The 25,472-nt window shown below is 37.7% G+C and overlaps 1 protein-coding gene across 1 annotated transcript in view; it reads right to left on the bottom strand.

The window, feature by feature from the left end:
- Window positions 1-24,502, bottom strand: part of FBXO11 (F-box protein 11) — a 39,885-nt gene extending 15,383 nt beyond the window's left edge. Inside the window, exons 1-10 of the mRNA XM_010183550.1 lie at window positions 24,380-24,502; window positions 23,802-23,883; window positions 17,223-17,367; window positions 15,756-15,885; window positions 14,656-14,739; window positions 14,440-14,572; window positions 9,299-9,405; window positions 9,088-9,199; window positions 3,963-4,069; window positions 3,741-3,878 (exon numbers count right to left, since the gene is read on the bottom strand). Of these exons, the coding sequence (XP_010181852.1) occupies window positions 3,741-3,878; window positions 3,963-4,069; window positions 9,088-9,199; window positions 9,299-9,405; window positions 14,440-14,572; window positions 14,656-14,739; window positions 15,756-15,885; window positions 17,223-17,367; window positions 23,802-23,883; window positions 24,380-24,487 (1,146 nt within the window). The 5' untranslated portion in view covers window positions 24,488-24,502. The remainder of the gene's footprint in view (window positions 1-3,740; window positions 3,879-3,962; window positions 4,070-9,087; window positions 9,200-9,298; window positions 9,406-14,439; window positions 14,573-14,655; window positions 14,740-15,755; window positions 15,886-17,222; window positions 17,368-23,801; window positions 23,884-24,379) is intronic.
- Between the last annotated feature and the right edge of the window lie 970 nt (window positions 24,503-25,472).

Genomic DNA, 25,472 nt, shown 5'->3' on the forward strand with positions numbered 1-25,472 from the left:
GGAAAGATAAAGCAATTTAGTACCAGAATTAATAAACATTTTATTTAGGAATAAGATTATTTTAAAATGGTGGACTATAGTTTCCTTGGAGCAAGCGCTGAATGAGTAAGTTAAAAATGAATGTCTACTGTAGTCAGACCTCTGGACAGACTAAATTGGAAGAGGGGTGAGACTGCAAAATGAAATACATGAGGGATATGGAAAGAACAGTGGATTCAAAGATCAGAAGTTAAGGTGAGAAAACCGGAGTAAGAAAACAGAGGTCTAGTCTACATCCAAGCTTTGTCTGAAAAAGTGTGATTTGGGACTCATCTTTCACAACTTGTCAAAGCCATGAGAGTCTAATGCTTGCATATTTACAAGTGTTTTACAAGTTGTATTTGTCTGTCTTAGGGACTAAGTAAGATCTACCACCAAAACTACTACTTATGTGATAAAAGACATTTACCTACCAAAAACATCCATGGATATAACATACCCGGTCTAATTATGGTCTTGCCAAAGAACAGGCTTAGCATATATTTAGCCACAGCTAGGCAAGAAGTGTGTCAGGTAGTAAGGCTAGTAGCAAAATAAATGGATTGGGCTATGCACTAGAATGCCAGAGTAGGGGAAACACGCACTGGTTTGGCTGACCACCTCCTTCCTCAGCAGCATTCTGAAATCAAGCCTGCTACAGCAAGGTTTTCAATACAGCAGCAGCACAGCACAAGAGAAGAGGTTCCTGTTCACCTATAGCACTTGTACAAATGCAACCCTCAAAAGCAACTGACGATATAGTTTATTATTCCCTATTACCAAAGTTATACGCAATTGCATCCTGCAGTATCCAATGCCTATAGCAAGATAATAAAATTCTGTGGTACCTTTGTGAAGGTAAAAGTGAGTCTGAAATCATGTTGGCTTTGAACTCTACACTTGATCTAACAGTGAGTAGTATTAACTTCAGCATCCCTTACGTAGTTCGACATTTAGTTCACCATATCTAATCACATTTTGTACTTTTTATGTGTAATTTTCATAGAATCACAGAATAGTTTGAGTTGGAAGAGACGTTTAGAGGTCATCTAGTCAAACACCCCTACAAAGAGCAGGGACATGTTCAACTACAAAGTTGCTCAGAGCCTCGTCCAACCTGATCTTGAATGTTTCCAGAGATTGGGCATCTACTACCTCTATGGCAAACCTGTTCCAGTGTTTTACCACTCTCATATCAAAGCATTTCTTCCTTGTGTCTAGGCCACATCTACCCTCTTTTAGTTTAAAATCATTACCTTGTGTCCTATCACAACAGGCCCTGCTAAAAAGTTTATCCCCATATTTCCTACAAGCCCCCTTACTATAAGTTCTGAAAGGCTGCTCTAAGGTCTCCCCGGAGCCTTCTCTTCTCCAGGCTCAACAATCCCAACTCTTTCAGCCCTTCTTCAGAGGTGCTCCAGCCCTTTAATCATCTTCATGGCTCTCCTCTGGACCCACTCCAACAGATCCTTGTCTTTCCTGTACAGAGGTCTCCAGAGCTGTACGCAGTACTCCAGGTGGGGTCTCACCAGAGCCAAGTACAGTGGCAGAGTCACCTCCCTCAACCTTCTGGCCACGCTTCTTTTGATGCGGCCAAGGATATGGTTGGTTTTGTGGGCTGCAAGTGCACACTGTCATCTCACGTGCAGTCTCTCATCTACCAGTACCGCCAAGTCCTTCTCAGCATTGCTGCTGTCAATCCATTCATCCCCCAGCCTGTACTGATACTGGGGGTTGCCCCAACGCAGGTATATGACCTTGCCCTTGGCCTTGTTGAACCTCATAAGGTTCACACGGGCTCACTTCTTCAGTCTGTCCAGCTCCCTCTGGATGGCATCCTGTCACTCAAGTGCATCAATTGCGTCACTAAACTTGGTGTCATCTGCAAACTCACTGATGGTGCACTCGATCCCACTGTCTATGTCATTGATAAAGATATTAAACAGAACTGGTTCCAATACAGACCCTCAAGGGACACCACTTGTCACCAACCTCCATCTAGACATTGAGACGTTGGCCACTACCCTCTGGATGCAACTGTCCAACCAATTCCTCATCTATCAAACAGCCCACCTATCAAATGCACATCTCTCCAATTTAGAGAGAAGGATGCTGTGGAGGATCATGACAAAGGCCTCACAGAAGTCCAGATAGATTACATCTGTAGCTCTTTCCTTGTCCACTGACATAGTCACTTCATCACAGAAGGCCTTGCCCTTGGTGAAGCCATGCTGGGTGGAAATCACCTCTCTATCCTCCACGTGGCTTAGCAGAGCTTCTATGAGGCTGACATGTCAGTAGTTCCCAGGGTCCACCTTTTTACCCTTTTTAAAAATGAGTGCAATGTTTCCCTTTTTCCAGTCATCACAGACTTCACCTGACTGCCATGACTTCTCATGGAGAGTGGCTTGGCAACTACACCAGCCAATTACCTCAGGACTCCAGAATGCATCTTGTCAGGTCCCACAGACTTATATGTGTGTTCATGTTCCTCAGGTGGTCACAAACCTCATCTTCTCTTACAATGGGAGGGACTTTGCTCCCCTGGTCCCCATCTTGCAGCCCATCCACTCCAGAGGCATGGGACAAGAAGTTGCCAGTGAAGACTAAGGCAAAAAAAAGTTGCTGAGTACCTCAGCCTTCTCTTCATCTGTTGCTACCAGTTTGCCAGTCTTGCTCATCACAGGGGGTACACTTTTTGATCTTCCTTTTCTGGCTGACATACCTGCAGAGGCACTCATTATTCTTCACATCCCTTGCAAAGTTCAGCTCCATCTGTACCTTTGGTCTTCCTGATCCCATCTCTACACAACCAAGCAGTGTCCCTGTACTCTTCCCATGATACCCGTCCCTGCTGCCACTGCCTGTGCAGTTCCTTCTTGCCCTTTAGTTCAACCAGCAGGTCTCAACTCATCCATAACAGCCTTCCTTTCCCAATTTCTTACACCTGGGGACCGAGAGCTCCTGAACTCTATGGAAAGATTCCTTAAAGATCTGCCATTTTAGGACTGACTAGAAGAAAACTGCACATTTTGCTAGCTGGACGGGGGAAACGGGACTTCATCATTCAAGCAGGAAAAACAATAATTTGGCACTGTTTGGAAGACATGCAGAATATTTTGCTAAAACAAATTAGCAGATAATAATCCTTTATTTCAGTGGCAAAATTCCACTCTATTTCAAGGGCTATGCAAACTCATTACTCACTAATTTACACGTACATGGAAGTTATCACCTTCATCCCACAGAAACAAACATTTTTATAAAAGAAGGCCTGAATTCTGAAACAAAATACTGCATTAAAATTCCACAACTAACTCCGCGCTAGAAAAGTCCTCTTCCCAGAGAAGTTGGACATGCTCTGTGCTTCACAGATTTAACATTAAGACTGAGTAAGTCCCCACAGAACATTCTATTTAATTTTTAAATCTTCCAGCACCTTATTTTTTGTTCTATTTCAAGGGAAAAAGAATGAAGCGATAGTGTAAATAAATGTAAGCCTACCATTTATATCCCATTTCAAGAGGTACTCTGTCACTAACATAATTCAATGTAACAGGCTGCCAATCAACTGCAAAAAATCTTGCTCAATATCTGTTCACATGTAAAAGCATGTTTTTTCAAACATTTCTTAAATTATGGGCAAAAAGCTAAGGCTTTAGTTATACAACATCTGTATTTCTTTCTTCAGAAAATAAACCAAACCCAAACATATATGTTACCATGCCATGGTCAAAAGTGAAAACTCCAACATCACGTCCATGGTGAATGTGATTCCGTCTGATAATGGGATTTCCATGGTTTTTAACCCAAATCCCTGCTAACGCATTATTGGAGATCTCATTGTCCTCATATATTCCCTGGGAAATAAAATGTAAATTAAGATCAGAAACAAGAACAGTAAACAATTCTATCAAAGTAAAGAAAATTATATTGAAAAATACCTGTGCATGGTCTGTAATATAAAGTCCAACATTTTCACAGTCGCTGATGTTACAGTGTTTAATAGTAGGACAAGCTCCCTGGCCACTAACGCATACTGCAGAGCCAACTGGAAGAAAACAGCACAGTTACCATAGCTTCAAAGCACAGGCTATGTATAAATAGTCTGGCAGTGCTTTTGCAAGAAAAGTTAGCGTGAACTGATATTTTAAAAAGATTCGTCACGCATAGTGCCAAAGCATTGCAAGCCACAGGCAGAAAAATACTAATATCGTTGTTTTGCGGATACCAAAAAACAAGGTAGGAGTTGCTTTAAAAATCACTCTGCCAAGCTTATGCAGCTGCATATGATTGCCAGAACAGACATTAGTTCATATAATAATTCATGCTTATAAAATTCTCACTCATTTTTTCCCCTATGTATACTGTATACTGACTGTTCACAACAGACAAAGGACAACAAAAATATAATGAAATTCTATGCTAATTACTGCCTTATTTTACTTCCCTTTAAACTTTCATAACCCAGTACTTCAAAGAGCCCAAACACAATCATTTTGTAGCATACACACACACTGTCTAACTAAAGGTGAGCAAGAGACAACAGCACAAGCTCAAGTACGGAACTACACATGAGAAACCAACAGGTCTATTCCCAGCTGAAATACAAAGCTCCTTGCTGCAGCTCCTTGAATGATTTCAGCTACCATACCGTTACCCAGGAAAAATCTCTTTTAAGGCAACTAGGACTCAAACTGGTCAGGACTTCATCAGATCAGCTCAATTCCCTGAACTCCAAATATGAAAACATGATTTTCTGCAGTCACTAAAAACCAATGGCAGATTCATAGTGATACCCTAATCTCAGGGTATCTGGCCTATGTAACACACCCCTTTCCTGCAATTAAACATCACTAAATAAGCAAGCCAGAACATGCTCTATTAATAAGTTTTCATACTGCCTTCCAGCATAGTACCACAAAGACTATACTTTAATAATTCATAGACTCATTTACACAGCTTTTTTTTGGTCCTTAAAATCCCAAAGATATTATTTTGATTGTCTAGTCTGACTTTATGAATAATACAGGCTATAATAATTCCTTAAATTAATTCCTGCTTCAATTCTAGTAGCAGGAACTTCAGCACATCTCTTTTAGAAACACATTTAATTTTGATTTGAGTATTTTCAACAGCTAACAAACCACCATAAAGCTTGTTAGCTGGTTACAGAGTTGTTGCCCTGTTAATTTACACAATAATTGCTCATCTGAATTCCTCCACCTTTAGCACCCAGTTACTAGTTCTCTTTATTCCAGTGTATGCCATATGCAATGCACGCACATATTCAGTGCAAGCAATTTACTCCTTCAGCCTTTTCCTTGATAAAGTAACAAATTGCAGTCAGTGTGGTTTTTTGTTACAACCAAATTCTTCTGCTTAATCTTTTAGGACTTTCACTGAACTGTCTCTAAATTTTCAACATGTTGCTATGGACACCAGAAAGAAGCACTTTATTCTGAAGCAGGACTAAGCAGAGGCGTAATACAGTTTCTGTAGTTCCGCTCAATATTCCCACAGGTATCACCAAGGACCACATCATTTCTTTTGGCCACTCAGCTACACAAAGGCTCATATTTAGCTGTTTACCTGCAATGACTAAGTTTTCCCCAGGAATCCAGCTTCTGAGGAGAGGGGATTATCACTTAAAGGCGAGTTGTGTGTTTAACTTCACACTTGTTCCCACTAATGTGAATATCTGAGAGCCCACCTTCCAAAAAGGGCATAACTACCCATCCTCCTGGTTATTTATAATACCCTAAGACTTAATTGTCAACAAGTCTTGTCGAGATGCATTTTATTTCTTCTCTGTAAGTCACTGATAAAGTGGCTTAAAGTCAAGAAGTCATCTTCGAAATAGCCACAAAAAAAGCCATTTATAATTATCTTGAGAGTTATTTTTCATCTATTTAATAAGTGCTCTGATAATTCTGTAAAATTCTAATGTTTTAAGGCGTTATACATTGAAGTCAAATATTTTTCAAGGATCTAAGTAATTATACCAGGACTGCTTTCTTCTTTTAGTCAAAGAAAGTAATAAAAAATACTAACTGTGTGATGCAACCATTATAACTTTCTGTAAATACATATTAATTTGCTTCAGTCTTAAATTGTAAATTCTCAATTGGCCAAATCCCCACACTTATATCTCAATATTCTACCCAGGATCAATAGACTTGGTGTTCTTCATTGGGTTTAGTCTCCCCCATGCCACTCCCCCCAGGGACCTACACCATCTCACCCAGGTTTCAAGTTACTGGTGATACATTCTAGAAGCCCAGAAGACTTCTTGGCTAGTTTTTTTAAACTCCTGCATGATTTTAGAATGTCTATTTTTACAGCTGTTTAACCTTATCGACGGTTACTGTCAGGAGTGGAAAGTATTTCATTATCCCCCTAGGGTATGAGGTCATTTATCAATCCTGCCTATTCCCATTAAATATGGAACAAAAATTACACAACACTTTACCATTCAAATTCTGCCATTCTATGATGGATCAGCATCACTGCTAAAGCTCCCTTTGTTCCCCAAGACACATGCACTGTCTCTTCCAGATAGATGTTATAACTTATCCTGTTTATTCAAGTTCTTTTAGGGTGGTAGCGGGTTATTTTGTTGGGGTGTTTGTATTCTGGGGGGTGGGGAGGTGCTCGTTCCCACAGTTTCCTGTAATTCCTCGTTTCCTATTTATATTAATTGCTAATGATTTTTCACCTCTTGTATTTCATAAATGCTTTCACTCCTCTTTCCTCTGCCACTACGGAACTGTGGATTTTTGGGAACCCAGTGTGATGTTCTAAAAGCATATCTCCATCACATTTTGCTTATTTAAATGAAAGTAATCTTTATTCTGACTCAATTCACTGGACTTCATTATTGATTGTGTAAAATTGGTTCTCTTAAGAGTACCAAGCACATATACTAGTTTAGGCTTTATTTTGTTTACTTAGAATATAATGATTGCACACACTTAAGCAATACTTTTAAAAAGGCACATTGCCATAAACACTACTACTATTACCTGTTGAGGTGAGGACTAATACACATTTCCTCTACAATGGATGCAATAGAACCTCTAGGCTCAGAATCTTGCCATTTAAACTTTATTTAAATATATTTCAAAGATGCTATGGGCTGGCAGCAAGAGACCTCCAGCTTAAATCACTCGCACTTAAATAGCTCCCATCTTTACATATTACATACGTTAAGAACTTTCATATATGACATAATGTAGAAATATGCTTTAATGCAATTAGGAGATGTAGAGAAAGGTATCAAGAATGTGGTAGGGAAGAGATTTTGAATGTTTATGGATTAATATTTCAGAGCTGTCATTGACTTGGAAACAGTAAATGTCTTTTCTGGCAGACTGCCATTCTTCCTCCCTTTTTACACACACTCAGTACTTCCCGAGTAGGTTATAGCAAGACTTGGTAGGATTAGAAAAGTCAATAAAAATTAATAATCAGTAAGTGATGATAGTATAGCCTACACATAGCCTCCAAAATTGATCAGAAATTTTAACTCTGGAGAAGAGAAGCAACAATTCAATGCAGCAATCAATCAGAAATCCAAAGTATCAAACAGGAGAAACTCTCAAAATTCTCAGAAACAGTCTTCCATAATAAAAAAAATTATCAAAGTTTAATTTGAATAAGCAACTCTCAAAAACATCAAGATCTACTAGCTTATCTAAGCACACGTTTCAATATGAAGCCATGCAGCTCTTCAAACTACTTTTAGAACCAAGCTGAATGTGGTCCAAGAAACAAATCTAATTCCTCTCATTTGCTATGAGGGTCCCCAGTATTGGTATGTAGGGACTTTCAGAACAGATTTTCTTTATATACTTCCATTTCCCAGTATTTAGCATTAAACAAAGAAATAAAGACACTAAGAGCAGCTAACTGTCCTTTATTCTTTCTTCATTTTTAGCACTTGCACATATTAGCTGATAGGTCTCCAATAAAACAGATGGTGATGCAAAGTGTAGAGCTGCCTTGACCAAAAGTGAAGTAGTGTTTTATAGCCGAAAATGTCCAAGAAAGAGCTCACCTTCCTCTACAAGGCATAGACAAGGAATCCTTCCACTGTTCTTATTACAGTCCCCTGCAAAATTCCCTCCTCCATAGTTTGTACCAGAAAAGGGTAGTTTTTAACATCAAGATCTCCTTGTTTCCTTGCCTTTATATTGAGCTGAGCAACATTTATGCACAGCCTGCTGTGTAGATCCATTCCATTTCACTAGGGAAACCTAAGTATATGAAGTTCGTACTGCCATTTCTGTGGAAAGGCTCAATATCTTGATTCTCCTGTACCTCTTCTATCTGACACTACAACTCTATTTCATCTGGTTGTGTCTGAACACATTAAACCTGCCATGTCTTGTGTCCAGTGACTGTGAACTGCCGTGTCTTCCTACCAATGACTGTAAACTGCCATCCAGCCTCACTTCCACTGCCTCTGAACTTTCTTTTCCCTGAATCCAGACTACTAATGTTCCTCAAATCTGGCAGTATAAATTCCTCATTATCTCCGATGGTGAAATGAGTCTAACTTTCCAGACTATGCATTCTTGTGCCTGTACAGTTAGGAACTCATACTTTGAGTATGTCAAATCATTCCACTCTTGACAATAAAGCAAACTCAGCTTAGCACCGACAGCTCATGACTCCCTTAACGTTATCAATCTCAACACTGCGTATTGCAATGAACCTAATATAAAAGTCCCGTGTGCGCCCCCCTTCAAATGCCCCCTCCTGCCAACAACTGTATATACCAAAACAAAGTGAATTTATATAAACTGTCACTAAATGTTCAGAGTCCAAACTGATTCAAACTGAAGACCAAGGACATTATCACAAAGGTCTTGGACATAAAGAAGTCCCTGTAATAATGCCATTTCAAGGCAAACAAGGCTTGCAGACCTGTATCAACCACTTGCATCAAAAAATGAGATATGCCAACAGTCATCATAATCAATTTGTGTGTCATTTCTACATGCCTCAGTTAGTTTAATAACTTTAAACATGGCATTAATTTCAAACAATAAAAAGCCCACTAACCTGTACAAGTACTTCGAATAATACAGTGATCTATAATTGGACTGCAGTTCACGGTAATCTCTAAGCAGTGGTGTGCATTGTGGTGCTGAGCAGATTTGTCATCAGGGTTGAACTGAAAGAAGATAGACAAAACAGAAATGTAGTATTTATTTAATTGCTTGGGCAATAAAATGAACTTTTAAAAAGCTCTACTCAAGTTTGAGATTCTTACCCTGATTGTCATATATCCAACATAGGCATCTTCAGAACCCTCCATGAAAACGAAGGTGGAATCTCTAGTGTTTTCTATTATAACTTTATCTGCTACTTTTCCAGGTGCTGTAAAAGATATATATTAAGTCTTAGTTTATGCCACTGAGGAAAAAAAACTCAAAAGACTTACAGGATTCTGCTCAAAGCAACAAAAGAAAATGAAAGCTATTTTTGACACATAAATAGTCTTCATGTTGGAAGAATCTTACAACAGAAGGTTTCAAAAGACAATGAAGAAACTAGTCTGTAACTGAGATAATCTTGCACCATTTCATATCTAGTACCATGAGAAAAATCTTCTCTTGTACACAGCTAGTTTTTGACTACTACTTATTACGAACTGAACTAACAGTTTAAACACAGATACTCGTCGAGAGAGACTGTAATTCTGTTACTACATACAATTTATTTTGGTATTCTAAGCTCTTCTATTAAAGCTAAATGCATACATTCCACCCCCAATTTGAACCAATTTAAAAAACTACTTTGTAATCTGCTCATGACCTACAAGTGACCTCCTCACACCTCTCAAATGTAAGATTCAGAGTTTTCAATTTATATCCTAGCTATTCTTTACAAGAAAATACTGTAAAATCAGATTGAACTACACTTCTCAACGTATGTACAGAAGGTTTCAAAATGGTTCATTTGCAAGTTCCCATGATCTGCAATTTGATTTCCTGTGTAAACAGCAAGGCTCTGCTCTATTCTTTATCCTTAATCCAAGGGAAGGAAGTGTTTATATTGGTATAGCAACAGCCAGCAGAGGGAGCACACATTGACAACAGTCTCACACTGGTATAAATTCAATGACACTCATTCACGAGCAAGATAGTCTGTCCAATTCAAATCTGCACATCAAATATGCAAGCCAGAAGAAGCCTTCCTCAGTACATGAAATGTAAATATGGAAGTTTCACATATTATAGCAGATAACTTATCTGATAGCAATTTCAAACCATTCCCCGCTCAAGACATAAGAGCGTTACCACATATTTGACCCAAACTCTGTATTTTATTGAAGAGCCCACACACACGATTTCACAGGAGCAGATCTTTTTCTGTTTGTTGACACCAGTACAGACAAGTGGTATGTCCTGTTCTTTATAACTCAAGCAGAAAGATACCAGTCAGAAGCCACATTTAAATCACTATCCAGCTTGCCCTCACTATCAAAAAGCCAGATCTCTGCTTTCATTACTGCAGAGCTGCACATATTTTAAGGTAGTTTAGCTCTTCTTCATGCCACTATTTGCTTAGTACTAGATAACAGCTAGAAGAGGCTTTAATGAGGACTTGTGACATGATACAAAATATTTTTCTATGGCCTGGAAACATTTCTATATAATTAACTGTTTTTCACCATGGTGCAAATACACTGTCATATGCACATCAGTACACTTCAACAGCTGAGAAAGAATGGCACCACAGTATTGCAGGCGAACCAAAACCAGAAAATAAATGGAGACCTTAACAGGGGATAAAAGGGCCATAAATGAATATCAGAATTGCGTTCCACTCTTAGGGAGGGTAAAGAAAAATTCTACTTCAAATTGGATGTTCTGAAACACTATCAAACAAAGCAGAGAGATTTGTGGAATTGTGCTTGGAGGTGTTTGCTATGCACTTGGATGAAATTCTCTACAGGCAGCTCCTTCCTCTCAGCACAGGAGTTGCTCTACAGGTCTCCAAGTCTGATTGGTCCTAGAATGCCCATGATGAAACACGCCAATTCGTAAGACCACTGAATTTAGATACCCCCCAGGAAAAGGCTGAAAAGAGAAAGGGACTTGCTTAAGCATTGCTTTCACTCTAAATGCATCAAAGAAATTCTCTGCAACATCCTATTGAATCTTTGCAAAAGTATTATTTAGAGAAATAGCTGTATTTCAGCTGTCAGCCTAGACCAATGCAGGAGAGAAACCAGTATAAGAAAAAAAAAAAGAAAAAAGAAAAAAAAGGCCACTAATTCTGTAATAAAGCAAAGCATAGCTCCCAAGAAGTCTATCTGCTAAAGTCTAAGGGAGTCATGTTCCACGGGATCAAAATTCATGCTCAGTTTAAGGACCAAGATGAGACCATTTAGAAATAATTTAACAGAAAGCCTATGATAATGGATTGCCTAAACAATTACAAAATGAACTGGATATTGCCTCAGAATTCTTTTATTCCTTAAAAGGAATAAAACACTTTCACTTTTTAGTGCATTAATAGAAAAATAACTAGATTCTGCAGGAAATAATTGTGACCCTGCTCAATTGTATCAGGCAAAAAATGCAAAGGTCCCTTTTAGATCTTGCAGTCTATAAAATCTACAGTGAAGAAAACAGCTCTAAACCAGTCTAAAATATAATTTTCAATTCAAAGATTCAGAAGGGGTATTTAAAGAAGAGTTTAGGCATGTGAAAGTTCTCTTCCACTCAAAAGTAAAAAAAATACCTAATTATAACATACTTTGGCATTTTGTATTTTCCTACCCTTAAAATTATAATAAGGCTTCCTGTTGTTTTTACTGATGTGTTTTCTTGATTGGAAAATCCTTTATTTCACTTACTTGCGCATCACTTAAATCAAATGAAAAATAAAGAGAAAAAAGTAAAAGCTGTATCTCCTAAAATACAGAAAAAAATGCATATTCAGTGAAGATTCTCAGAGCAAGACGCATGTCAGTGCAACTGCTGAAACTCGGCTATTGAGAGGTTTTCTGTCATGAGCAAGATGAGCTCTTCACAGAAGGTTTGTATTCCTGCAGTAATCTGACAACCCTTCCCAACCCTGGAAAATAGATCTCTTGTAAGAAATTCATAGGTGTTTCTGTCCACTGAAACAGATGCATCAGTTTCCTTACAGGACCTCTACTCTTGCTTCTTGCTTGACAGTTAAGGAAAACCACAGTACTAACTATACCTCCAAAGGCTTCCTTCTGAGCCTGACCCCTTCCCCACAGATTTAAGGAAAGAAATAAATAACCTCCAAATTAAACAGAACAACAAAACCAGAATACCAGGTATTATTCTGTAAGAATTTTTTTCTTATAGGAGAAAGCGGAAGCTTCTTCAAAGCTTCAAGTATGCAAAGCTGCCTTTCTAATAACGTTGTGCTTCTTCAGAAGTCAGCAGAAGAAACTATTAAAGAAATTTTGAGTAGAACTGTGGAGAGATTTGGTGCTGCCTTAATCCTACCACTCTGAAAAGCATGCCAGAGTGAACACAGAAGAGGTAGCTCTCCAAGGCTTAGTGGTTCGCTCTAATTTGTTTTCTTTTCTAGACAAATGAAAATTGACTCCCTCTACAATGTCACTGACCATTCAGTGGAGAAAGTCTGAGGAAGTGAAGAGTCAGCAGCGCCAGAGACTGAAATATAAATACATCTAGCATTTCTGGATTCTTCTTGGAGGTTCTGTTCCCCAAGACAGCCATTCTGTTACAAAAATACACAATGCAGATCCCTTGCTTTTAAAGAAGTGTAGTTAAGATAACTGTTTCTCTGAATAACTTAATTCCAGTGGAAGGGAAAGCAGGGGCCATTTCAAAACTTAAAAAGAGCCAGAGAACGTGCAGAAGTTTAACCAGATATCAAAGATGTCGTTTCAAGTTTCATGAAGTAATTGAGAAATTTTATACCTTAGGGTAGCACCGATAGAGTTTCTTCTGGATTTTAAACACTTCACGAATATGACTTGCTCTATTTGTACTGGCATCTATTAATATTATGCCCTATGAGACAGAGAAGCTGGGGGTATTTTGTCTAAGGCCACATCTGCAGTAGCAAGTGCTGTAGCATAACAGGAGTGCTACTACAGAGTGAAACACTGCTGAGGATCAGACGTCCACACCACATGCATTGCAGGACCAGGAGGGTAAAGCAGACCCTGACTTTGGACTAGTCCTGGCCTGGTCCCTCTCACTGAATGTTCACTGACTACTAGAGTGCAATAAGAGTATTCCAGGAACATGTCTCAGATTAGTCTCATCCGAAAGGAATCCAGTTTGTGCTCCAAAACCTCTCCACAACACAAACCAAAGCACTGCAAGTGTGTTCAGGATGTTAGCTTCAGAAACAGTCATGAATCAACAAACTAACATACTAATGCAGCGGCATCTTGCAGATCTGCAGGGATAAGTTTTAAGACTAACACTGGAACAACCTGGCTGTGCACTGCTCAAAACCATTCTCACTGCCAAGGCTGCAAAACCCAGTAAGAAGTGCCAGAATAGGCTCAATCAAGAACAGAACAGTTGGTAAGTAGAAAAGAGAGATACCTGAAAAGAGGAACTTGAAAAAAAAAAATATATATGTGTACATAGGTATATAAACACCACCCAAACACAAACCCAAGCAAACCAACAAAAACCACACACCCAAAAAAACCCAACCAACCAAGCAAAAATCCAACCCAGACAGACAGCATCTCAGGAAAAGCAGGCAGCAGGCAATTAATTTTTGGGTCACCACTTGAGTAAGAGGTCTGAGACCTCTTAACCAAGATCTTTATCAAACATTAAGACTGACTAAATTCCACATCTTAAAAATAAAAGTATATATTATATTTACTTGCTAAACCTTTCTTATTGTGAAAGGCTTATTTCCTTCTCCATAAAGGTTCTCCTTTAGAGGAACAGTTGTGAAACAAAGAAAACCTCCAGTCTCAGAATCTTTCCACTGGATGCTCTCATTTCCTTCTTTGAGATGGAATTACAATTCTGAAGAATATGGGACAGATACTAATTTGGGCTTGCTTGTACTGCTGGATTCGACTCTGGAGATAAGTTATATATAAACAAATTTGATAAGAACCACCTGAAAATTTCAACTGTAGTCATGTAACCAAGTATACTTTCTGACAAATTCAATTTTTTTCTCCTAATGAAATAAGATAGAAATGTTATTCCAAGAACCAACAAGACAACAACGGTACGTCAGTCTGAAGCATCTTTTAGTGAAGCACTAGCATTTTTAGTTAGTGACACTTACACAGGAAATACTTATTTACTAGGCTGATGAAGAAATACGGGGATTTATACTGGATATTTAATACAGAATGTGTTTGTAATTAAATCATAAGTCACTTTGAGACAAAGATGCTCTCGGTTTAAATACCTGCGCCGATCATGGTGATTGGAGATTCTATATATATCCATTCATCCGTATATATACCAGAGTGAACAAAGATAAGCCCATCAAAATGAGCTTCTTGAACTCCACCAAGAGCGTCCTCAATGGTATCATAGTACTAGAAGAAAAGGGTCAAGGTTTAGAGATAAATATCCATGCAAAAATACAGAAATATTCTTAAGAACAGCTTTAGAAACATACCAACATATTTTCTCTTCCTTTGTATCTTGCAGGATTACTGTAGAAGTGTTCAGCAAAACCTGGCTTTACATGTGCTCCTTTGTACTGAAACAAGAAAAATAGTTTGTAAGACTGCAGGTAGGTGGATCTGAATGCACAGCCAAAAGATTTACTAATCATCTCATTAACAAGCCATTTCCTGACATCAGTTTGTTCCAGGAACTAAGAATCATATTCTGACCTCCCATATTAGGCACACAATTTGAAATGGTGACACCAATAAAGGTCTGAGCCTAAAAGAGTGATCAACTGAACCAAGCCAACCTACTTACACAGCCAGAAGCCTTTGAAGTGACTGAAAAGCTTCACAGATCTTATCCACTCCATAACAGATGTTCTTATGTCCATCTTCTGATTTTCTAGCAGCTTGCCACAAAACAAACTGCACTTGTATGTTGAGGAAAAAAGAATCCTATACCTATACACACTTCTGACTGAGTACTGAAGAAACTTGAACTGGCTTCTATTTGTCCTCAACAAGCTTCAGAATTTCATTAACCAATTACACACAGTACTGTATAATAAACACACTCACCTTGATATTATTTCAGTTATCACACCCAGCCATTCTTACAATACCTTTGACAGTTCGGATTAGAGGTTCATTAACATGTCTTAAAGGTAGGGGGTTTAACTCCAGTCACGTCAGCTGTAAATTATTATTTAAGCTCAAGTGATACTATCAATATACTGTTTGGTTAACTAAAAGAAGATGCATATGAATCTGATATCGAGCATGCACACTAGTTTAATAATACATGATGACAACCACAATACATTTGAAGTTTATTTACGAGCCTCAGATTTTCAGGGATGCAAAACATGAGGAAAACCAAAGACAGAAGAGCTGAATGCTTGAGCACTCCACTCTACCATGATGTGTCTCCCTAAAGTGTGCCTCAAAACGGGAAATGACCTCAGATATCCACCTATTGCATAACACAGTACAAGGATTTCTCCCCACCTTCTCAGTCCCATCACCTTACTTAAGTCTAAAACCAAAATAATTACTATTGTCAGCCACATTTCAGAAATGGAATAGAAATGAATAATACTGTTACCAGTTGCTGAAAGCTTTCTTTCCAGGGATTTGGATGTTCGTATTCTTCTGGATTAATCTGATAAAATTTACCAGGTTCAGGATGCATCATTGGACGAGTGTACTCAAATACTTCCATATACAACCTTTTCCTGAGCGTGTCAAACAGAAAAGAAAATTAATATATTTCTGATTACTCTTCCATTTTAATACAACACGGCAAATGTTAAAAACTGGGTTTTTTCCAGCAGCATTTGCCAGTGACAGTGAATTTGACCAAGATGAGTACCAACCACTTTAAAACACTTCCAAAACAATTTTTCTGTTGGACTGACTTCTCTGCTTTTCTAAGAAAAATCTTGACATGTGTTTTATAATCCATGTGAAAGAGTTTTCAACCTGTAATTTCCCTGAAGAAATTTAAGGAGATAGTTACACTATTTGTGGAATCAGATTCTAAGTGTATATTAACCACAGCATTGCATTAACACTTGCAAGCTAACAACGTAATAATAACAAAACTTAAGACAAACTATGCCACCACCTCTTCTTTACCTTGCCAAAAAAAGGCTAAAAAAAAAAATGCATTCACAGAGAACAAATGATGCAACGTATTTCAAAAATACTTCATCAGTGGCCAGTTGACAGTGGCTTAAAAGAAGAAAATAGCACACAAAGCACGCAACAATCAGATTCTTTTGATTAATATCAAAATACAAATAATTGCAGTGCCTGAGCCTGCTGGTATTAAGCCCAGACTTACAGGATGCCACTGAAACTCAGAAATTGTAATTCATCTGGCAAGACATCCCTAAAACTGTCTTTAGGATGGGAAAGGAAGGAGGAGGGGGAGAAAAAAGAGGGGAAAAAAGAAAGGCATTTTTGTGATGTTATACTAAAATTTTATTCTTTTTCTTTTAGTCTATTAATCTTTATTTAAAAAAAAAAAACAACAACAAAAAAAACAAACAACAAACCACCCCAAGAAACCTATGCTATTTTCTTCCCTTATTAAAAAATTACCCAGGGGAAAAAACAGCCTGATTAGCCAAACATTAAACAAAACAAATGAAAATCAAACCAAACAACAACAAAAACCACCAACATAAAACTAGACAAAACTTGCAAATAAACATTAAGAAATGTTGCTTCTTTTGTGCCAAGTAACACAATCTCCACAGAAGCCTGAAAAAGATTAAAAAGGGGAAGAAAGAAAGAAGGGGCTACTGAAGGAATACCCCAGTGATTTTTTTTAAACAGCCATTATTTAACTAGTATCTATACTACCAGAGAATCAAAAGTTTTACTGTTTAACACATATAATCAGATACTTGCAAGTATCAAAAAATGCTGAAGTAAATGAACCATATTAAAACACAATTGGTTTTAATTCAGCTATCTGCAAGCAACATTTCATTTTTTCTGTACTGGCATCTCATGCAGCACATCTAGAATTTCTCAAGATAATGAGGAATAGCTTTTCACTTACCACAAAATTGGATCGTTAGCCAGTTCACTGAAGCGTTTGCACACACAAGCTGCTCTACAGAGATCCTGCTCCAGCAGGTAGGAGAAGATCTTTAGAACCACTTCATCTGGCAACTTCTCCTGGAGATATTGTTCTGCGGGTGCTGCTATTAAACAGTTATCTATGTAAGATTATGGACATATTTAGCCAGCCAAAATTCTGACCAAAATAGATCACCAACTTGCCATTTGAAAGATTCTCATCTAAAAAGCCAATGGTCCCAAAGCAGCTTTTTTTTTTAAAGTACATTTCATCTAAATCTAAAGACAAAAAAAAAGGTAAAATGTTTAACTCTGGAGTCAGGTAGAAGTTACAGACTTCAAGTCCTCTTTCAAAACTTTTTAGTTCACCTTTTCTATTGGAGGAATCAATCTGCATACAACTGCAGATGTTAAGTAGGCTACTGTGCCCGTTCCAGATATACCAGCTCGTCACTGCCATTAGCTTCATTGTGGCTCAATTAGCCCACATTATCCAAATAATTAAATAATAATTACAATAATAACAACAACAATCATCTAGTCCCAAAGTCAAAATCTCTGCAAATATTTTCCAAAAGTGGCATTCCTATACTGTTGTGTGGAGACACGAGTGCACTTTAACTGTTAAAGCCCAGCTCTTGGGCACAGGCATAATCTACATATGGCAGTTTATACAGGAAACCCCCATCTGTGGTTTGTGTTCTCACAAGGCCCTTCTGTGGCAGGTATCCTCACAGCACAGGTCACTTATTTGGATATTGTCTTCAGGATTCTTTCTCAGGCAGAACTGTACAGAACAGCTTCCAGAGGTTAGAGGATTTTGTACGCAAGGCTTTAAAAGTTCCTGCTACATTCATAATGCAATTACATCCAGGCAATGCTCCTTGTATTATTCATTTTTTTCTAGAACATATGAATGTATGGAGCAACAGGATTGTGATTTTTGGCTACTACAGGAAGACTAAAGTGACCCTCAATAAGATGACGTACTAAATTGGAGGGAGTAACATTCTGAAAAAATAGTTTCCAGGTGAGATTCTGGACACACACAAAAAAACCCCCAACAACCAAACAAATGCCAAGAAAAGATAAGCCCCAAGTCTTCCCTGGGCAGAGCAGCACAAATAACGACATTATTGCCAGGTAGAAGAGAGAGAAGATGAACTGCAAGAGCCAGAACTGTGACTCTTACAAAGATGCTAAACTGTGGTAGCCAGATCACATCAGCAAAACCTGTGTGCTATGACAGAACTGACAGAAGCTGTTTCTCCAGGGTGTCATGCTTACATTTGCATTCAGACAAGTTAGCAGAAATTGTGAAATATTACTGACTTTGCAGTGACTTCTCCTGAACCTGTTTCTTGTTGCAACACTATATGAATGTCACCTTGGTGATACACAAATACCAATTTCCTCCAAGATGCTAGGACAGAATTTACCCAACCGACTGAGGACTGCTCTCAACAGTAACACAGCTTACAGTCGTAAGCTATACATGCCAGTTTAATCCAACTAAAACCTATGCTGTAGAAAAGGGATGAGTCTCACCATTCCATATGCTGATAGCAATTTGCTCCCAAAGTATCTTTTAGGTCGGTAGTACTGATCATGGACAGAATAAACCAGGATTTTCTTTCTTCATCTTTACCCACCCTCCTCCAAACTCATTTTTTTTAATGGATCAACTCCTTGTTGCAGATAATTGCAAGCAACAGAAGTGCTAGCATGGGCACAAGGAAGGAGACAGGAAGGAATGTCCAAAAGCTGGCCAAGACAGTTCCCTTCAGCAACAGTACTATTAATGCCAGACTAAAAAAATTCTTATTTAGAAAAACCAAAACAAATCAAAACTTGCAAGCTAGGCTGAAACCAGTAAGTTAGCAAAACTAATAAGGAGCAAGTAGTCTGGGAAAGGCCTTATGCTCAAGAGATGTTTAGGGAGCCTAAAGTCTGGGGAGCATATACCAGCAGTCCGTAAGCTGAGCATGGCTGGACATCACTAAAAAATGTTACATGAATGATCAATGCAGGTTTTTAAAAACATCCTTTCCACTGGAGATACAAAGGTTCTTTCCTGTGTCAAAGAGGCAGCAGCCTCTACAGTCCTAATTACCCGTGAAATTCATCACAGGATAACTGGACATTGCTTCTGAATTCATCTTTTCCTGGTAGCTTTCCAGTCAGATGTGGAGATAAGAGTCTTCTGCTGTCTTGCAAGCTGAAATGTGACACTGTGAACGCAAGGCAGTAAATCCTCACAAGCCTTCCATGACCTGTCTTCTCCTTTTAACATGCAAATCCCCGAGGCATACAACTTGATCTTCTTCCCAACACAACCACTCCTTCTCTAAACAACCTGCAGAATTTTTTCTTCCTTTAAGTTTATATATGTTAGGACCTCAATTAATTTTTTTACTGAAGAGGAAAGTTCACTGGTATAATGTCTCCAATTGCTCAACAGTTCACACTGCTGTTTTCCTCTCTAGGTCCTATCTCAAACTGAAAACTGAAATCCAGATGTGCTTCCTTACTGCAAGTGGCAGTGACCAACTTTGAAAGTGTCAAAAACCTTATTGCAATTAAAAAAAAAAAAAGCATCCACAATAAACCCCACGCCCTCTGCAATTTTTCAAGTTATATTTACTTGGAAACCTAGGCACTGCTTGCAAAATGAAGATTGATTTTTACAGGTGTTTGCTATCCTCATTCACCTTTACCCAAAATCCAATATAAATGAGAGATTTAATTTAAATTGCCCTTCCGCTCAATTAAGAACAAGGGTGATTTACAATTTCTCCACTCAAATCATTGACATAGTGATTACTAGGTGGAATTCTCCAGTATAATTTGAAAAAACTAATTGCATTTTCTAAATGCAAAGATTTAAATGTCTCTGGGTCCAAGAGAAAACTCTGTGCTTCTGTTTTATAAATTCGCACTTCCCATTTTGGGTATCTTTTAGTAATCAGCCAAAGCAAGGATGCATTCAATATGTTCTTCCTCACAGTTTACAAAAATAAGGCAAAATAGTTTTAAAGGTTTGTATGGCCACCAAATGAGAAATATTCACATGCTGCTACTCCTGAGAGTTTTATGTCTATTGATAAAGTGAAGGTTAAGGATGAAATGCATACTCTTGCAAAAAAAAAAATATTGAGTTTTCCAAATAAGTGTTAAAACCAGAGAAGAATAAAAATAACAAAGTATAAGAGGCCATCATCAATCTTTATGTTTGCCCTAGCCTAAGTTGACAGTTGAACTATTTATGATTTTAATAAAGTGTTAATATACTAGACAACTGAAAATCAGAAACACAGCTGGTTATGTCATTCTGTTTCCACAGGACATGCATGAAGCTAATTCAGTTTCAATTTTGATAATTCAGTAGATAGAAACTAGTGTAGTAATACCAAAACCAAGGGCAGGGAAAGCTGCCTGAAAGTGAATTACCTTCTTTGTACAAAGATCAAGAATGCCAGCCCATGAATCCTTAATTGTAAATTATGTTCTGTATGGATATCTTCTTTTTCCATTTTAGTGGAGAAAATGGAGACAAATAGCTTTTGTTCCATAAGGAGGCATTTAGTAAAAATATTTCCTTGTTAAGAAATAGAAACATATCAGAAAAGAAGGCATGCGATGTTCTTAGAAAAGTCTTATAAAGCAGTAGGAAAAGTAAAAAATAAATGTTAAAAGGCAGTAAATTCTGTGAACTGAGCTGTGCATGTACCTAATGTACAGAACAATCAACTAGTGATCCAGTAACTCAGAGCTTCAGCACCCACTGCAGCTCTGTAGTCCAGCAAAAAGAAACAAATTACTTGTCTGAAGATGGCTTTTCCAAAGATGGTTAAAAGTCAGCAAGAACTGCAGTGTATAAGACATGCAAATGTAGTGATCCTAAAGTAAGAGAGGAAAAAACCTATGCAGTAATAAACAAAAGGAAGTGTACGTCAGATGATTGAAACCCCAGATTAAAATGACATGAGGAGACAAGTGTTACTGAAGACTGAAATATCCTGGTAAGCAGAAGCATTCATTTACAATTGAGGTAATGTAAGGAAACAGTCAGAATACACTGAGTTTAAATCTTTCTGTAAATCAGTATTATATTAGTAATGAAACAGATATTTAGATCAGTAAGATCTAAAAGTTCTAAATGTTTTCTACATATGTCAAATGCTGAGTTTGTAGGTTCACCAGTCATTTGGTGATGTGAAACCGCAGCTCTATGATACCTTTTTTTGTATTTAGATTTTTGCTTTCTTCAATTTTTTTTGTATTCTATTTAGAAGAGTTTAAGTGAAAAATTATTTTAGTATTTTCTATAATGCATTGCTTTCTCATCAAATTTTTTTCATATTCATTAATGCTTCTGTCTTAAGATTGAAGAACTCATTGTCCACTGCAGAGACCACTGGAGGACACAGTTGCAAATCACAGAAAAAACCATGTCAGTATTTCCAAATTCTAATGTGTTCTTCTTGACAGTGTATGAGACTGATTTCCTGCCCCCCCCACCCCCGCTTACAATTTGAAATAGGAACTCTCCCTCAGCAGCACTAATTCCAAAATCAGTGTCTGTTTTTCCAACTACCAGCACCACTCCAGCTGGAAACTCTAATTTACTGGCATTTCTCCTTTCATCTCCACCAAATTTTCCTCAACTCGGAGTTCATACAAGAAGGAATGGTTCTCTACTAAGACATTTTCCTATGTTTCTAGTCCCATGCCTTCATTTAACGTACAGTTCTAAAATAAACAGCTATATGTTACTGATGACAATATACAATCTCTGCTGATGACAATCCAGAAAATCTCATGCTTACAACTCAGTCACAACATCTATCATTGCCTGTGCTAAGGAAAGCCAGAAAAAAAAAAAGTCTCACTACAATCAATACTTGTACAAATTCCAAAAACTCAGTGGGGAAAATAAAAAATAACCATCATCCATACTGGGAAAGAGATTAATAGAAAATGGGTTGAGAAGGACACTCCCTTGTTAGATTGTGACTAGTCTGAATATAATCTTAAAGTGTACCATTATAAAATCATTGTTTACAATACTTCTGGTAATTCCATGCTGGAGAAGCCTCCACAATCTCCGTACTTTTACCACAGGAGTTCAAAAATGTAACAAAAGGAATGTGCAGTGAAAGTGTGGAGAATTCCTTTGGAAATTAATGTCAATCATGTTGTAATTTATACCACAGGACTTGAGTAAAGTTACACACCTTCACTAGAGCAAGGAGGTGGGTTAAAGCACAATGAAGAACATATCAAAAGTGAATGATCCTGAAGACAAACTAAGAACTGGTAGGAGAAAGCGAGTCTATGATAAAACAACTTCGCACAGGGCTCCAGATACCAAATCAGGAAATGAAACTGGAAGCAGAGTGACACAGGCTGATATTCAGTTGGTTCTGACTATTTCAGGGATGTACATCTGAGGTTAAAAGATTCTTCAGCAGCTGCTGAAATTAAAACAGTTATTCAAAGGCATGGGAGAATAAAATAGAGGGGGAAAGATACAGAGGATTTAAAAGATAAAGTCTACACTATAGAGAAGGTGAGAAGCTGGAAAGAGCAGACTTCAACAGAAGCCATAAAAATGGACCAAAGCTTAGTATTAATTCACAGTGTTAAGAGAAAACCCAAGAAAAGCAACAGAAACCACATCAATGGAAGGTGGCAAGTGTTGGTGTTGATCTTCCAGGGAAAAGTGACAGCACATCTCCTGGAACTAAAGAGTGTGTCAGGAGACAAAAACAGGTAAAAGCAGAGAAAGAGAAAAATTATGTAGAAAAAGCACAAGTAGGACATGTGTGCCTACACATACATATATGTGTGTATATATAAAAATGTGTGGGTGTGCACAAAAAAACCAAACTCACATATATGCACACAATGTAATTATATACAAATGTGTTGCATGTCGGTGTTTATTATACAATGTACGTACACTGTGTATGTGTGTGCAAAGTATGTACACACATGTAGGTATATATATTTATTTTGTTTATAAACACACAAACTCAATCCCTTTCTCCACAATGAAGTGCTATAACAGACCAAAACTACTTCTAAAAAATATCTAGGAACACCCATATGAGAAATGCTAAATAAGCCAAGCCAGAGTGTTGCACCATTGCAGCATTAATGCTTCTACCAGTAGCTTGGATACATCTACACAGCACTTTGAGGAGGATTAAATTAAAAAAAAACCACAACAAAAAAACCAAAAACAAACCAAAAAAAAAACAACAAAAAAACCAAACCAAATCCCAAACCAACATGCCTGCAGTGAAGCAGGCACACTAAAGGACCAGTCTAAAAATCAGATTAAAATCATACTTCCAAATTTGAAGTCTGAAAACAAGTTTGTAGTTGGTTTTTTACTGCTGTTTCTTAGTTGGAGAATAGGGTAAGTTAGAAGAGGAGATAATAGGACAGGAAAAGTTAGTTTAGGTGTGCTGCTTGGGGTGTGTGTGTGAAGTCAAAACGTCTCCACCCCTTCACCCCCACCCCGTTTTAAGTACAAAAATGGGGTTATTACCTGATAAATCCTGGGATTTTCCAGATACTCTAGCACGTTTAGCTCTATGACCAAAGTTTTCAGTAGCTGAAGTTGAGGCACCCTTTAGTGAAATAAGTAAGAATTAATTCAGTCATTACAGAACCATGGAATCACTATGGTTGGAAAAGACCTTTAAGATCATCAAGTCCAACTATTATCTAACTCTACCATGCCGACCTCTAAACCACGTCCCTGAGCACCGTATCTGGATGGCTTTTAAATACATCCAAAGATGGTGATTCCACCACTTCCCTGTGGAGCCTGTTCCAGTCTTTGAGAACCCTTCCAGTGTAGAAATTTCTCCTAAATGTCTACCCTAAACCGCCCCTGGCATAACTTGATGCCATTTCCTCTCATCCTATTGGTTGTAGCTTGTAAGAAGAGACCCACACCTGCCCCTCTACAACTTCCTTTCAGGTACTTGCAGAGGAAGAGTTAGTTACGTACAGTTAGTTAGGTATGCAATAGTTAGTTAACTTATTAGAAGTATTACTAGCTTCCTATTCTTGAAACAGTAAGATTTACTTTACAATTAAAAACAAACAAGCAAAAGTTACCTCCATACTGCTCTTTGTAGGGCAAGCTGTTCTTTTAGGTAGAAGAGTTTTTCTGCGAAGTTGGTATGGACTATTTTGTGCACCAGGACCTGATTCTTCTGCAACCATATCTGCAGGTACATCATCATCTGACAACAAAAAATAAAACTTGTTAATTAGAATCGTAGTTTTATACCAGAAAAACACTACAGAAATTTACAGATAAATAGATCCAGTCAGGAGGGTGGGGAGGAAGTGCGAGAGTACAGAGAACTTTTACTTAAAATATCAGAGTATATACAGCATGTATACAAAATAACTTATGTTCTCCATAAGCTGAAACAAAAGCTGCTAAAAAACCCCAAACCTCCTCTCCAAAAACCTAGACTTTCCATTTCTCTGCAAGCATATAATTCACTGTGCTAACTCTATCATCTCACTACCTCAAGTTTTTCACCTATCAGAGTAACGAGAAACACTTGAGTTTCAATTATTAACCAGATGTTATCAAGAAATCCTTTAGTAAACATGGCATTTAGTACAAAACGCAAGGCAGAATTTTCCCCAAGTATTTCAGGAATAGCCCAGGCCAGCATACAAATCCTTCTGTAAAATGGAGGTAGCTTTAAACACATACATTGCGTTTGCCTAAATTATACTTAGAAAAAGTATGCGTATATTCTCTCCTTGCCCTTTAAAAAACAAAACAAGACACCACTACACAAAGTGTGATGAGTAGATTTTAGAAGTTTTCAATTAATTCATTTTAATTTTTCATGTTTATATTTTTATGTAACATACTTGAAACAAGCAAGGAATAATTACTTATTAGTGCATGTCCTACAACTAGCGTTACACAATAAATTTCTAAGAATTTAAAGAAAGCCACAACAACAAAAAATTAATCTAGAAAATAAATTAAAGCCCCCTCCACTTTCTGCAGATTCTTAACTGTGAGAAAATAATTTTGGACTTCCTTTTCATTTTAACTGCTTTTTTGTTTTCAAAATGGGTAAAACATGATGTAAAAATGATAGATAGAAAAGCAGTACTGTAGAGTAAGCAGTTTTCCTGACTATATTAAGGCGAAGAGTGACGTAAAAGAAAAAAGAAC

The sequence above is a fragment of the Mesitornis unicolor genome, unplaced genomic scaffold (genome assembly GCF_000695765.1).
Source record: "Mesitornis unicolor isolate BGI_N332 unplaced genomic scaffold, ASM69576v1 scaffold2274, whole genome shotgun sequence".
NCBI lineage: Eukaryota > Metazoa > Chordata > Aves > Mesitornithiformes > Mesitornithidae > Mesitornis > Mesitornis unicolor.